The 16981-nt window shown below is 40.8% G+C and overlaps 1 protein-coding gene across 1 annotated transcript in view; it reads right to left on the bottom strand.

Annotated features, from left to right (window-relative positions):
• The window catches only part of LOC109043988 (TRPL translocation defect 14), a 51688-nt gene that overhangs the window by 33266 nt on the left and 1441 nt on the right, over positions 1 to 16981 (bottom strand). The window contains 3 exon segments of the mRNA XM_072296481.1: positions 3957 to 3994; positions 14302 to 14339; positions 15865 to 15932. Of these exon segments, the coding sequence (XP_072152582.1) occupies positions 3957 to 3994; positions 14302 to 14339; positions 15865 to 15932 (144 nt within the window).

The raw sequence follows: 16981 nt of genomic DNA on the forward strand, positions 1-16981 counted from the left end.
TGGGAATGCTTAAAAAGCGTGTACAATTTATCACTGTTGCAGGGCGCCTTGATAAAAAACAACTCGACGACCTTCGCGTCTTCTTTTTTCTTTGCGTGCAATAATGGTTGCAGAAAATGATGAAAAAAGAAACAATTGGCAACCATGAGTCGCGGTTGAGGAATAAGGAAGCGAAAACGATGATCCGCATAAGAATAGTACTCGGAGTTCAAAATGGATTGAATTGTTTCCGAATGCACAATAGTATACATCGTGGATTTTCAATTCGCTCATCTCTTGTTTGGAAACGATCATACAATGAATTATCTCCGTAAATTCAAATAATTATTATCATCCAATGATTCCGACTTTCCGCATTGTATGAATTTGTTCTCTACAGTGCTCTCTGCATCGTAAGTTTGATTCTTTATGACGTCGTAAGGTCCAATGACGACTTTCTGAGACAAGGTCAGCTTTTTGAGACGATACGGTACAATTTTACGACGAGGAATTCGTTGAACAAATTTTATTTGAATTTGCCTGATATTAAAGACGATATTTCCTGATTTTTTGAACGAATAAATTGACACTCTCTTGATTTAAAAAATCAACATATTTGATAAATGCATCAAATATTTGAAAAATGCTTGAAACAAGTAGAGTTTCCTGATCCATGACCGATTTTCCTGATATTTTCCGGTTTTGACAGGCGGTAGACACCCTGTTGAACTATCGATCACATCAAGTGGTTTTATAAAGGCGTATACCCAACCGCTAGCCATTGATAGGAAAAAATAAAAATTAAATAAAAAGTGTGCAAGTGCGTACATTCGAGCCTTCAATGCTAGAGTAACAAGCATTTCTCTTTTCGAGGCATCATTTTCAGAGGAGTCTCTCTGACTGTAGTCTGTTCCGTTGATAGCTTTTTCGAGGCCTCTCTGGGGGAGACACATCGTTCCATTATTATAATATTTTGCACAAGGCGCGACGAACCCGACTGTATTACGGAATTTGAAAAAAATCGCAACACGCAATAGCAGTCGAATGCTTTCCCGCCCGGACACTTCCCAACAGCCAGTCTGCGGCTTGGTGTTGGGGATTTTTAATCGATTTTACTGGCTTCAATTCGTGTACATCAACTTTTTTCCTCAAAATAGAAAATTCTGATTTTGGCTACGCAAATGTATAGAATCGGCACAAGAGCCGATTTTTGGTTCAGCAAACTTGCTGAACATTTTCATTCGAATTTTTTGTTGTTTCTTTAAAAAGTGCGGATTTTGAGCCTTCGTAGTTTCCAATTTTTTAGAATCGATTTTCCGGAAAAACGATTTTTTTGTAGCGGTTTGAATCGATGAAATCGAATTCTCGAAGAAAATCGATTTTTTCCCCCGTGAAAACCCCAACTTTACTCAAACTTCTTCAGGGTGTCTACGAAAACAGGCTGACCAAGAATCAGTACTTTTACAGTACTTTTTCAGTACATTCCCAAGAAATTCAGTACCTCCTCAACGGAAAAATTCAATACTTTTTCAATGCCTTCAACTGGCGAAATTCGAAAATTTTTAAACATTTGAATTTCCCGCTCAAATTGCGACGAAAATGAAATAAATTCCGGACTTCCTTGCAAAATTTCCGCACTTTTTCAGTACTTCCGGACCGCTCTTGAAAAATCAGTACTATTTCCGGACTTGTGGACACCCTGTTCTTAGACTTGAACTTCTCGTGGGGCTGCGTCTTCGGGGACCTTGGTTGTCGGAGGAGGAGGGGCGGGTGGCTCTGGATGCGGAAGATTAAAAGCCGAGGACGACAGGCGACAGCCAGGAGAAGTCTTTAAAGTCCCAGCGATAGGAGCGAGATTGCATCGGCTCGAGACATAAACTGCAGCGAAATTGAATCCATTCAGGATGTCAAATAAAGCCGGCGAAAAGCTACAGGCGGGGACGCCAGTGGCGTGGCGTGAATTGCGATATATCGATCGTCATGCCATTTAAACCTATGAAAAAAGATCGATTACCAGGGTGTTCGCAGCGAACACCTTAGTAATCGATTCTTTACCATAGCTTCAAATGGCGAGATATCGATAATCGATTATTCACGCCACGCCACTGGGGGACGCCCTTGAAAAAGCCTGGAACTGGGACACAACTTTACGGGATTCCGTACTCCATAATAACGCCGCTTCATCAATAACTACGGCCGGCCGACCTTTACCTTACCCTCGCCACGTCGTCATTGCCAATAACGGCCGCCCTTCCCAGAGTCCCCGAATCCGAAAAACCACACGCTCCCTCCAACGTGTACCAACTATCCTTCGCTGCTCGGAAAAAGGGCGCGAAATTCCGAGATCCACTGTGATTCGAATGGATTTCGTCGAGTTCGGCGGGATGCTTGTCGATCTGACAACAGCGCTTCGCAGCATCCCTTTCTGCCCCACCCACTTCGCTCGCGCTTTTCCAGCCCCCCCCCCCCCCCCCCAGACGGCCGGGAACGCTCGATCTCGCCACTCGACCCCTAATAACAAGTTCTGTTTTCTCGGTTTGTTTACAAACGGTGCCGCCTGTTGGCCTGCCCCACTAACACAAAATTACCCCCTTGCAAACAGTAAGATTGGTGGTTGGTAAAACCTAACGAATCCATTACATGCAGAGCCCTTCGCTCGATAAGAATGCCTATGTTCTGGGGTTCATCGGATGGAGAAATCCGATTTTTACATCGGCCGCTTCAGTTATTAGAGAAAGGCTCCACGCTTAAAAAAAAAAAAAATAGCTGGCCTTCTCTTTTTTTCTCAATTTTTACAGAGGCTAACTCTCGTTGTAACTGGGTTCAAATTTGCATTTTGTAACCTTTCATTTTTGACGCTGAGGCTACCAAAAAAAAAAAAATCTGCAAAAGACTGATTGTTAACTCGATTATGAACCACACGATATTGACCCGAAAGAAAAGGTGTTAAAACATCAATCATTATTGTCTGTCAGGACACTGGGAATATTGAGGCGATAATTGGCAGGATGGGAGGGCTTTGGCCACTTTGGCTCCATACGGGGGCCTCTTTGATTATGAGTATCTACATAAAAGATACCTATTTTGGTGTACTTAAGCATTAGAACTCTGGCAGACTCGATATTTTCTCCTAAGACACCCTCTGGAAACAAAATTTAAGAATTTTCTTGTAATTGTAAGCTGTCCTTTCCGCAATTCAACTCTTGAAAAGAGGCAACTTTATACTTAGAATCAATTCAGTTGACGAAAAAGAAGAAAATGAGAGAAGAAGATCGACTGAACGAAAACCTTTATACGTAGGTACTGGTAGTCCACACTTAAATATTTTCTCCATTTATAGACATTTTTGATCCTCGCCAAAAAAAGTTTTGGTAACGCCTCTCTCCGTTCAAATAATCCTCGCTATATATGACATGGATTTTACAACCAAAAATTTTGCAAATACTGCAGATCAGAAAAAACAACTACTTACTCCTAATACACAACGAGAATTTTCTTGAGGCCCAGCCAGGGGCACTAATACGCAGCACTAATAATAGACAGGACGCAACATCTACGTACCTTGACATTTATAAAAACAAACGAATCCTCTCTCCTGTCTTAGTTCTCTATTGGATTCTTCGTAAAAATTGACTTACTGGCATGGAAATTTATGACGGACCCTTCTTTAATCTAAAGTGCATTTTTTTTTTTTTTTGCTCCATTTTTTACCGCTCAAAACTTTTCCTATCCCCATGTTTTTTATTCGTATTAATCGAAGTCTGCGGAAAAGGTTCTCATTTTCAATAATTAATAAAGAAAACTCGCTTGCCATAAAAATGTTTTCAAGAAGGCTGGATTTTAGAATCTTGTTGGGAATTGCACGGATTGTAAAACATCACGCCCGCATTGGTTTTTAAAGCTTGAATGGCTTTAAGAAATGAGGTTTTCAAATTAATAAAAGGTTATGCTGTTGATGAAAATACACATTTACTGACCTGCTTCAACCGACAAATCTGTGAATTTGATGCCTCCGCTGAAAAAAAAGAAAGAAAACCCATTTATTACAATTGCTCCGTTTAAAACTTTTTGAAATATTGTCATACAGTATCAGACCGCAAAAAACACGAGGAAATCCGAGATTGAAATATAGTTACAAGTGAGAACACCCCTTTTTGGAAAAGCTGAGAAGGGAATCCGAACTGAACTTCTAAAGATTCCCATGACATCCTATCACATGATTCAAATGATTTCGCGAACATTTAAAGTGAGAAGTCGCTGGTTTTGATGCGTTGAATTGAATACGTCGAAAATACGCTGAAATTGTACATATATAGATTGTCCTCGGCATACAGTGCATGGAGACGTAATACAATGAAGGGATGTGGGGTCATGTTCTGATTGAAGAGTTCCGAGCCTGTTATGCGCCGAGATTCGACCACCTTTTGGATACGCTTCCGATCCAAAATGGCGATGTATAATACGTAATAATTCATAACCTCTCCATTTACATCGGACGGCCTATCGCCGATCGGGTACCTGTGCATCGGAAACAATCGATTATGTATCGAAATGGTGACCCGGCACTGCTCAGGAGTAATAGCATTCCAAGGTAGATTTACACAGGTATGGACAGAACTAAACAACTGGCCTCTGATTGGCTCTTCAGAGGCCCTTAACTTCCGCCATTTTGTATGTTTTGATTATTTTGATTTATTATGTTCGGTTTATCGTTTGTCAAAATTTTGTGGGATTTTTTGCACAATTTTGATAATGCGATATTAATTTTAACGTTTAAACGCACAAACGTTTGAATGTTAATTTGATTGTAATTTAATTAAAAAACGGGCCCCTTATCCTACGTCACGTAGTCATGTGGCACGTACTGAGGCTCATGGGAAATTTTCAACTTGTCCATACCTGTGTAAATCTACCTTGATAGCATTCGGTGACTAGGAAATGCCAAAAAATTGGCGCAAGCTCCTCCGTTCCTATTAGGACTCTGTGTACTCTATGATTGCATGAAAGCTGAAGCTTGAGCTGTTGTGCAAATCGAGAGTGCCGTGATCCGAATTCACGACCCTGTAGCTGTCATTCCAGGTTGGTCGGGCACAGGGATTTCTTTCAACTCCATGATGAATCGGCAGTCGGAGTGACCACTGATGGTCAACGCATCGCAGGAAACGGAAATGAAAAGAGTATAGAGAAAGGGGGTGAATGGCAAGTCGCCGCCCATGTGGCGACAAGGGTAGCAGAGAATAAATTGAAGATCTTTTACAGACAAGTGGTATCTCCGGAACGGTCCAATAAAACAAAACGACTTTGCTTGAGCCCCTGGCAAATTCTAGCTTATCTTCTTTTCAACTGGCGGTCACAGGCAATGTAAGCGGGGGTTGGATGATCAGTTCGGCTGACTAGCGCTTCATTTCTGGTGAAATCCATTACCCGCTCCCGAACTTCTCCCTGTTTTTGGCGCCACGCCTAGGCGAAAACACTAAATGGCTAAGACAGCGATTGACTATCGATATATCCTTTTTGAAGTTATGGTAAAGAATCGATTATTAAGGTGTTCGTTGCAAACACACTGCTTATCGATCCTTTTACATAGGTTTAAATGGCAGATCAATCGATATATCGCAACTAGCTTAAGATTGCACTATCGAGGAGAAAACAGGTCGATGAGGGACGGAGCAGAGGCAGAGGGGCATTGAATTGAAAACAAAAAAGAATCGATCACTCGAACCAAAATTAATCGGTTTGTCAGAAGGACTAATGGCAGAGTTGAATCATCACCAAAAAAAAGTTGTACATCAACTTGGACATTTCCAAGTTCCAATTAATTTTCGTACACAGCAAAAATTAAATTGCTGGTTTAACAATTCAATTGCTAAAATAAAGTGACTGCAATATTTCAACGCAGATTTCACAACACAAAAATGCTACTTTAACCACCCCCGGTTAAATTAGCTTACAATAGTGGTTAAAGTAGCATTTTTGTGTTGTGAAATCTACGTTGAAATATTGGAGTCACTTTTTTTTAGCAATTTAATTGTTAAATCAGCAATTTAACTTTTTCCGTGTGGTGCCCCAATTAGTTATAGCAGTAGCCCAACTAACTATGATAGTACCTCAATAAGTTAGGTTACTAACCCAAATGTTGCGGTGCTACTAAAATTAATTGAAAGTACCCCATGTCATACAAAGAAATGAGACAGTGCCACAATTTTAGGCGATAACCCCGAACACTTCTTCCCCTGATAAGTCAATAGCGCGTGTCATAGGCTCATAATCAGTGTATTTCGAAGACAGAATCTTCTACAGTAACAAAGAATAGGGCCTTTTTAAATGCTCTGTTTCCAGTTCAATATTACCGAAGACATCATTCTGTGAAGAAAATCTTGGATGGCGTGTTGCTTTGATTCATCCGATGCTCTCTTATATCTTGATCCTTGATCACGAATAAGTGATTAATTTGATTACGCATGAGAATAAGGAAGAGCGAGGCGTATATTACTGACATGACACTGTGGATGATGTCATCGGGCCTATTTTTCACCCCCCCCCCCCCCCAGAGGTCTTCGTCAATATTGGACGTAAAAATATGGGTTACGGCTGAACGGCTGGTATTCTTATGAGTAACAATCTGAGAAATTCGACACTTGATTGTTTACGACTCTGCGACATGGGCGACTGACTTTGGAGCAAAATTCAGGTTTCCTGGCAAGAGAAGTAATACATTTTTAAGAAAGAAAAAAAAAAAAAAAAAAAAAAAAAAAAAAAAAAAAAAAAAACGAACTTTCTTGCCCCCTCCACCTTTTCAAGCATAAAAGTTGGGGATGTAGTGTAAATGTCGACAGAAAAATCAATTCAAATCTTTTCCATTGTCCTAGGCCCAAATCTTGCTGGCCAGCTAACGTATATGGCTAAAAATTACGGCAAAAATGTTGACTTCATGCATGGGTGCAAAAACTTCTCAACTACTCGACCATGATAGGTCGCGATTAGTCGCGTGCGAAAATGGGAAGGCTCCGAAAATGTATTTTCACTTGGAAAGATCGGCAAAATCAAGTTGGGTTTTTTTTTTTATTATTATTATTGCAAAACTGCAGTAAAAAATTGCGTGTTTTTCGAAAAACCGCGGCAAAATCACCTGTTTTTCGCAAAATAGCGGCAATTCCTGAGTACAGTCGCCGTGACTCAGAAACCAAGAAATACGTGGTTGGAAGAGCGGAACTTGTCCGCAAAAAAATGCCCTGGTTTCGCGCCGAACCGAATGCTATCATCCGGCTCCAATCAGAAACGAGCACGGGTTTCTACGACTTCCGTCCAATGTTTTTCTACTCCTCGTACATGAAGACAATAGAAAAGCTGCAAATACATCTTCCGACTAAAAAAGTCTAATTTCATTCATGTTATCTGTAACCGTAGTGAACAAGTAACAATTGGACCGAGTTTATCAGAATGGCGCCAACTCATTCATTCGAAAAAGTTGAGCTAAGAATTATTTTGAAATCCACTAAGTATAGTCGTACATTTTCTCCTCCCTGCCAAAAACACTGACAATAGGTCGAAAACAAATTAGTCTGCGGAAAGCGGGGTTACAGTTTATTTTCCATACTGAGTGTATTATGGAGGAATAAAACTTCAAACCTCTTTTTCTCAGTTTCAACTTTAGATGGGTTGGTTCCTTCCTGATGAACTTAGTCCAATTCCACATTAAAATACGTTTTATTTTAAGGAACATTAGTTGAAAATGAGAGGAGATGGCGATTCGACTGCCGCCGTACTTCACTGCCACCATTATCCTGCCATTCCGACGCGATTGGAATTCCTTCGAGTCTTTAGACTTTCTAAAAGCGGGCTTATCCAGGATTTTGGTTCCGAAAAACCGCAATAAATCACCACGTAATCTACTTACCTGGTGCTTTCAGAATATCACATAAAAAAACACACGGATTAGCGACCTATTCTGCCGTGCAAAGGAGGAACGCCGTAAAAACATTCAAATGTTGCCAAATTGCCTCTCAGAAAAGATTTATTTTCGAAAAACTTTACGAATTTTTCTTCTTAAAATTTTCAGACAATTTAGATCATATCGCGAGCAAAATTCAAAGAAAAATTGGAAAATGAAATATTTACAAATTTCCCCGAAAATGTGTGATTTGTTGAAAGCATAGTGTCTAGAATTCTGGACCAAGCTCATTCCCTGATTTTCGGAGTCATCACTGATTTTCTCCCACTGCCCTCAGGTTTCCTGAGGGAAAAGAATATAACACTGGAAACAAAAGTCGCTTGGATCTAGAGTCCAGACTCTTAAAAGCATTTACAAGAAAAAGTACTCTTGATTCAATCGGACTTTTTGGTTGAATCGAAAGGAAATCCGCCTATATCAAGAGGCTCGGCTCTTCGATTCAAAGAAAAATCTGATTGAATCAAGAGTATTATTTCTTGTCAATGTTATTAAGAGTCTGGACTCTAGATCCAAGCGACTTTTTTTCCAGTGAATTCTCCAGAGTTCCAGATATGAATATCGATTTTGATTCATCTTCCAGCCATTGCGAAGCCGAGAAGCGCTCGGTCTGATTCGACCGCCTTTGAAAACGAAATGATCCCTAAGCGGTAGAATAAGAGATTCCCAGTTTCTCGAACAGATTCTCTGATTTTCCTCCCCCATTATCCCTGTAAATTGTCATTCCCTAACGAATCCCGGATTTTCCGTTCTTGACACCATGGTTGACGGAGATTTGAATCAGAGAGAACGAAAACACACCAACTCGGTGACTCGAGAATGCTTAATTTCCATTTGATAGACGGTTAATTATCAAAAAGAACATAAAAGTTAGCATCTGTTCCAACTTGGACCTTCAAAGTGTCCATAAGTACATGTCTTTCGACAGCAAAATCAATTTCTTTGAAGTTATTTCTTCACCTACTGCGCAGTTTTGTGTGTGTCTTGATTATTTTCATTTTTCCGAGTTGGTGTGTTTTCGTTCTCGCTGACTCATTTGGCGACACCTGAAGGCTCATACGGCGTTCTTACTTAGCACGGCAGCATTCTACTAACTCTGGTGAGAGGCAGGGATTGCCACTGCAACACAGAGAATGGAGCATGGAGACATGCAACCAGTGGATTGCGAGGGGCGACAACGCTTTCAGCTTTCCTCGTGGCTTTGGGCGTCGGGCCATGCCGGCCGAGCGATCGCGCCGCCGCGCAGTGGATCGAGTCGATGCGAGAAGTCGGACATACGATATTTAACTCAAATTGCGAATTTCCATGTTGAATTCGTCACATTTGAATTTGTAAAAAGTGCTCCAAGCAGGAAATTTCACGAGGAAACCAATGGAACCACTTTTAAAAGCTCGAAGTTCTGTATAAACGGAGTTGTGAGCGTTTGAAGTTTCCGAATTTTGTCCGACTTGTCCCATTAACTGGGTCCACTGTGCGGCAGCCGTGGCATTGGCTCGATGGGGCTTGGGGTCGCCGGGTCTGTCTCCGTCTGGCTCTGGCCCGACGATGGACGCGTTCGTCGACAACGCCATCCCCGCCGCCGTTTCGTCCCACAGTGGACCCAGTCAACAGGAGAGGCCGGACACAATATGGAAACTTTCAACGCTTATAACTCTGCTTCGACAAATTTTCGAGGCTCTAACGGTTAGAGTCCCTTTATACTGTCAAGACAACACCCCTCATGGAGTCACAAACGGGACTGTGATTCTGTGCTTCTGTGATTACAGAAATTGAACGTTTTTCGTAATCTTTGATCGACCCATTCTCGAATTCCTTTCTTCGTTCCTTCCCTCATTCCGTTTGTTCCTTGCCGAACCCGTAATTCCCCGGTCCATTCCAGATTATAATCTTTGCAATCGGTGAAACTGTAATCTTTATTCCCGTTTGTGACACTGTGAAGGCCTAAAATACGGGAACCAATCAGAAATGGATTCACATTGTCTTGACTCTCGGTATAAAGGGACTCTACTGACAGCGATCTCATTGGTTTCCGTGTGAAATTTTCCTCTGGAGGCAACCCCCAAAATTTGAAATGTGACGAAACAAACATCAAAATTTGCAGTTTGGGTCAAAAATTTCATGTCCAACCTCTCTGACAGACTCGATCCACTGTGCGCCCCGCCCCGCCCCGCGCCGGGAGAAACAATTTGGCGCCACGCCACGACTTAAGGCCTTTATCTACTTACACTCCGATTTTTTGCTCCGACACCCGTCGCGCGCTCGAAATCAACGCTTCTCACCGGCCCATAGGTGGAAATAGGGGGAAGGGACAGGGACCTTGCCCCCCCCCCCATCTACTCGCCCCCTCCCGAGAAAAGTTAGGGATTCTGCTAGGCAAGTGCGTAACATATCGTTTATCTACGAAATTGTAGTTCGGCCAATTTTCCAATGACTAGAGCTTAAAATTGCCTCTCCGATAACTCAGTTTTTCGAAATTTTTCTGAGGGACAACCCCCCCCCCCCCCCCCCCCCGGGATCCGAGGTGAGTGAAACGGGAGAATGCTCTTGCGGAAACGCAGCTTTTTGTTCCCGCCATCGGAACCGTCCCGTGAGATTTGAACTTCACCACCTCGTCACCTTCCTGCCAAAGAGTCACAATCGCCGTCATTTTATTTTTTTGCGGAGGATTTGTTCGTCGAATCTTTTTGAAAATGTCACCGAATTTTCTTTGTGCTGCCGGTAAAATTCTGGGAAATTTTCTAATAGATTCAACTAACGATCTCTCCGTAAAAAAATGAAATGGTGGCGGAAATTGTTAAACGTCGCATGGCGCTCGTGATACTTTGGCCGGAAGGTGATGATCTTTGCTGTCTTGGCCCAAAAGAAATGTGACCGTCTGATGTTGATGGAAATGAACGAATTAGGTGACAGAGAGTTTGAATAGAACGAAAATCCGTTTGCTTTTATTGAGGTGGATGCTCGTTCATTTTTGTCAACAGCGGACGGTCGTATTCTCTTCGGCCGAGAGTGCAAAGTTGTTGAAATTGAAACCTCGCAGCACGTCTCTAGTAGAGTCCCTTTATACTGAGAGTCAAGACAAAGCGAATCCATTTCTGATTGGTTAACCGGATTTTAGGCCTTCACAGTGTCACAAACGGGAATAAAGATTATATTTTCACCAATTGCGAAGATTATAATCTGGAATGGACCGAGGAATTTCGGGTTCGACAAGGAACAAACGGAATGAGAGAAGGAATGGAGAAAGGAATTAGGGAATAGGCCGATCAAAGATTACAAAAAACGTTCAATTTCTGTAATCTTTATTCCCGTTTGTGACTCCATGAGGGGTGTTGTCTTGACTTTCAGTATAAAGGGACTCTAGTCTCTAGTGGCCAGATCGAAAAGCTGCGTTTTGACGAAAGAGGTCGGCAAGAGTATACCCGCGTTTCACTTCCTTGGAACCGGACTCACGCGTAATTCACTCATCCAATACCGATTTTTCTCATTATTCCTGATAGTATCGAATGGAGATGTTGCTTGTGTGAGGAATTTGCGATTTGACTGTTGATTCTAATGTGAAAGTTTGCGAGAGACACGATGGTGCCACTGGTTTTCTCTGAAATCAACTCCCAAGCTCAAAAAAAGCTCTCGACTTGAGGCCAAAATGGAGGGGATATCCTACGCTACCCTGCGAGTCCACCTCTACATCAAGACAAACTCTCCATGTAAAGATAGGGAGCAAATACATTGACTTGATTCGGGGGACTCGAAAACTGAAATCACGGCAACCATTGTCAATGTATTTGCTCCCTATCTTTACATGGAGAGTTTGTCTTGATGTAGAGGTGGACTCGCAGGGTAGCGTGGGATATCCCCTCCATTTTGGCCTCGTCTTGAGAGTTTTTTTTTAGCTTGAGAGTTGATTTCAGAAAAAAACCAGTGGCACCATCGTGTTTCTCGCGAACTTTTACATAAGAGTCAACAGTCAAATCGCAAATTCCTCACACATGCAACGACTCTATTCCCTGATATATGTTCCACTTTTCACTGACAGTAGACACCCTGCTCTACTTAGATTTTTACTTGAGAGAAAACGAGAAAAAGAAAAAATAAACAGAGACTAATGCGCTGACTATTAGTTGGCCATAGACGAAATCTACACCTCTAGAGGTTGCAATTTCGATGCAGGCCCTCGGGAGCTGTTATGGCACTTTTATGAATGGCACTGGCAGAAGTTGACGAGTCGACGGCGACGCGCTCCTCGCGAAATTTTTCAACACCAACTATCGATCAGCTGGAGCCACCAACACAACTACAGCTGTAATCGATAATCATCAACTTTGTAGGGGAGTTTTTGAGGATTGGGCCGGGGTAAGAATTTTGGACTGATACACACTTCTAGTGGAATTTTCGCTCTTGAAAATCGAAAAAGTAATCAGTAGTACAGCAGAAAGTGTTCGGCATCTACGTGTTCGTTTCCTTCTGGTATTGATTCATATTAGTTAATAATTCCGATCCGATTCAAAAAGGCGTGGGACTGCCACAGAAAACTCGAGTTGGGTTAGATTGGGTCACGCAACTAAATCAACTTGGCGGCAATGCGAGAGGCATCACACGGAAATGAAGGCGCGTCGCTGTAGAATCGCAGCAGATTTCTTTTGTAGAAGAACGCTCCTTTATGCACATTGGCCATGTTGGTTTGATATTGGAATCCGGGGATTGGCGGTGACATTTTTTGGTTTAGAGGGTTGGCTGCCCGTTTCGGCCCTAAGAGCTCCATATTCCGACATGTCCGTGATATGGGTACTCCAGTTCCGATTCGAATCCTGGATCCCGATTCCCGGCGCGCCCACACTGGAGTCTTGTTGCATACAGAAATTCTAGACGTCTGGTCGAGTGCGATTCCCAGAAAACCTCACTCCTAACAGACAGCCCACACCCATTGGCTAGACGTCTGATCGATAAGATCGAAACGGACAGTACGGGTGGCCAGGCAGGGTCAATGGGTGCAGAAATTCCAGAGAGCTCATGATTCCTCTCTGCAAACTTGAACTCAAGTTCTCGATCTAGAAAATGAATTCTCGCTTGGCTACTAAAAGTGGCTGGTCAAAAATCAGTACTTTAACAGTTTTTTTTCGGTAAATTCCCAAGAAATTCAGTACCTCCTCAGCGGACAATTTCAGTACTTTTTCCGTACCTCCAATTGACGAAATTCAAAAAATGTCAAAACTTTGAATTCCTCGCTCCAATTGCGACAAAGATGAAAAAATTCCGGACCTTCTTGCGGAATTTCCGCACATTTTCAGTACTTCCGGACCGCCCTTAAAAAATCAGTACTGTTTCCGGACTTGTAGACACCCTGGGGATACAACGGGGGGAGGGGGAGGGGGAGGGCTTCATTCCCATCACGAATGTATGCCCTTATGTCCTTGTTCAGGAGGTTGAGGAAGATGTTTCGGCGTGTTACATTCCATGATTAAAATGAAACTGTATAAGAGGCTACGCCCCCTCGCCACTAAGTGGCCCAACCTCAGAAAGACGCCTCACGGCCCAGTCAGAGCGACCGTGAATATGAGGAAAATTAAAGATGTCGAGGTTTTTTTCCTTTGACAACTTTTGAAGAACGTCGCATAATTTTGACCGGGCGATTTTTGGCTACGAATAGATCACTCTTATTAGTGCGTGGAGTAAAAAAGTTGCAATCATTTAAACTTAGTGTGGTGGCCTTATTTGCATCATTTTTTCTCCCTTTTTTCAAACTATTTGTAAGTATTTTTTTTGTGTGTATTCATGTTATAAGGTGGTTTTTTTTCTTGGCTTAGGTAATTTCATAACTTTCAGTATTGATATACGTTAAAATTCCTAGGCTTGAGGCATTTTCAATACTTAAAAGTTCGGAGATTTCAAGATTCATGCTAAAATTTCAGCACTTCGGTCTGAATGAATTACAGTTACAGGATAAAATGTGGCAAAAAAAAAATCACTTCATTTTTAAGAGATGTGGCTCTAGAAAAAATCGCCATGCTTATGAATACAATCTACCGGATTTCTAAGCTTTCAAACATCTTAATACTTCCAATTTTTGGACTGATTTTTTTATGGCTAAATGCTGAATACTGTGGAACAAGGTATTAGTATCTTTGGTTTTACTAAATAGTAAACATAATTTCAATTGAAATTGAACATTAAAATTTTCTTGCAAGGTTTGATATCAAAAGAGGCTCTCAACCCTGTAAGAGGTCATTCCATGTCAGTTTATTGGTAAGCACACTTATCATGAGTAGTTGAGCAAAAAATGCTCAGGACAAAATGGTTGAGCATGCAGGATTCTGACCAGGATTTTACACTAAAAACCCATAGAGTCCCCAAGTTAATAAAACGTATGGGGCACATACCTAAGGAGAACGGTGGCAGTCTCAGGGACTCGGAAAACCTGAAACATAATATTTCCAGCATTGGCACACAGGTTCATGAGGAAGCAAAAGATATCAATTGGATATATTTCTGTCGAACAGAACTATGTGCATTATGACAGGAGCCCTGTTATGCATAATTCTAATGGGTCTCAGGGCTCATGTCTTAAAGCACTTGGTCCCGTTTGACAGAAATACGTCCAATTATGCTACATAAACTATAAGTTACTTCAGTCTTGTTGCTTGACTGGTATTCTAGGTTTTGGGAATTCTGATGTTTCAGAGAGGTTTAGTCGGCAAATCACTCTGAAAAGGGAACCGATTTTAGACTTCCTGAAAAATTGCGGAGTCAAAACATGAAACAGTACTCTAAAAATATCCTTGAAAAACCAATTTCTATGGAATAAGAAGCCTGTTAACAAATGAAGACTAAAAAGTCCCTTCCACAGAATTTGCTGCTCTTAGTAAAACTGACTCCCATGAACGTGATTCAAAGTGATTCTAATTAACTATTCTCCCCTTGAGTATAATGACTTAAAAAATGAATTAGATCTAATACGAGAATGAGAGGCCAGTTTTGGCTCTTACTGGTGGTGCTTTCTTTAGAACTCATCGAGTGAAATGTAGGTTTGGCTGTAAGTGCAAGCATGTCTCAGAATGAAAATAAAATCAGGTGAGTTGAGCCTGAAGTCAAAAATCGGTGGTGAAATTTAATCTCCTGCATAATTGTTTAAAGAGGATTGTAGAGAAAGGAAAGAAATGTAGTGAAAGTAATACTTCAACTACACCCAGTAGGTACCTATCAGAGGAGCTGGGCTGTCTATTAAATATTCTTTCAGTTCAACAACTATTGAGCTGGATTTAATCAAATTATATCAGTCTTTTATATATCTTATTAATTTTAGGTACCCAAATGACAGGCTGAGAGGGGCAAGACGGTGAGTTGCAATGTTAGGTACTCTTGTTTTGACTGACTGTCTCTGAGCATGCCATTATGTATACCATTGTAATCATGTAGGTATAATCAAATACCAACAGAGATCTAGTCTGTACTCAATCTGTATAACTACTACATGCTGTCCTATGGAATAAGGAAAGGATCCATTAGTGGTTCTGCGCCCAGCCCTTGTGAGGCATTCCGCTTCTTTTTATCTCTATTTTTCTGATGTACAACTCTTACAATATTTCTCCTATGATTTCTATGAATTTTTTCGTGTTTCATTCTTGATTTTACTGAATATATTTTTCAGATGTTCTTCTTACGCTTTTTTAGAATCTAGACAATAAGAAGAGATCAGGGAGCTCCACATGTTGGCCAACTGAGAAATGCCAGACCTTCAAATTTTGTTATTATTGTACATTGTATCTATCTGTAAAAAGTATTTGTCTGACTAAACAAGCTGTGCTCAATGGTAGGACCAAATATTTTTTTATTTTTACTATTGACTATTTTTGTAAAGCATGCTTTTTCTTTCGTAAATAGAGAACTAAAAATTAATAATTAGTAATTACAAGATTACAAGTAAGGACCGTCATATTACTCACCTTCCATCCTAAATTTTCAAAGAATGTGCACAACCTGGATTGGCCTGTTGTTTTGCCTCCGCAAGGACCTTGAAAAAAAAAAAGAGAGGGTCAAAATCTTGCAAACAAAGCTAAAGTAAGTAAAAAGATAAAACACGAATAGCTAGGTGTGGATACAAAATCATTTTGCATAAACAATTTTCAGCTGAGAGCCTATCAATAAATTTTTAAAATATAAGCTTCCATTAATGCACTGTGTTAGCATTGAAGATTATTGATGATTAACACGCTATGAGATGATACAACCGAGCCTGCAACAAGAGGGAATTTGCACTTTTGTTGACACTATATTCTTGAAGATTTAATAACAATAAAACTACATTTTTGCTGATAATTAATTCCTTGCCTTGAGGTGACATTTTGGTGAATGTTTGTTCAGAATGTCAATATTGCAAAGAGCGACAAGAGGAGATAGGGATCTTATGAACAACTGCCACTAGAATATTTACATTTTGATTATATCCTACAGATGAGGGAGAAAAAATTTAGGGAATCAAAAGTTGGGTCCTCTACTTCCCTGAAATTTTATTTTCAGACGGCGATCTCTTTTCTGTAATTTACTCTACGGTTTGAGAATCGAACTGGGTCTAAAATTGAAAAAAAATATTCATGTAGGTACCTATTAAATTAATTAAGACTGAAGTGAGGAGCTGTCTGTGACATCAAATGGTTAAGGGTCATTCCAATGTTGCGGGTGTGACAACAATTTAACTTTAAACAATAATTTTGACACTTCCTATGTGTTATATTAAAAAATAATTAGCACTAGCAGAAAGACGACATTCACATATTTTCAAAAATATCCAGACACCTCACTTCATAATCAAGAGGAAAAATTGTATAGTGCAAATAGGTTCTCTTCTGAGATGTCCTCCTTAATGCAACACTTGTCAGTGTAAAAAGAGGCTCAGTGAAAAAAGATTTCACGCTATGAAGCAACGTACCATGAAACCCATGAAACTGTTAAGCCTCATTACCTGCAGATTTCATTCAGTATGAAATTAAGAGGTAAGTAAACTGAAACCCAGGCAGATAAATTAATATAAATAAGTTAATAGCAATAGGTTTCTGTGGACCA

The sequence above is a fragment of the Bemisia tabaci genome, chromosome 1 (genome assembly GCF_918797505.1).
Source record: "Bemisia tabaci chromosome 1, PGI_BMITA_v3".
In the NCBI taxonomy this organism is placed as follows: Eukaryota; Metazoa; Arthropoda; class Insecta; order Hemiptera; family Aleyrodidae; genus Bemisia; species Bemisia tabaci.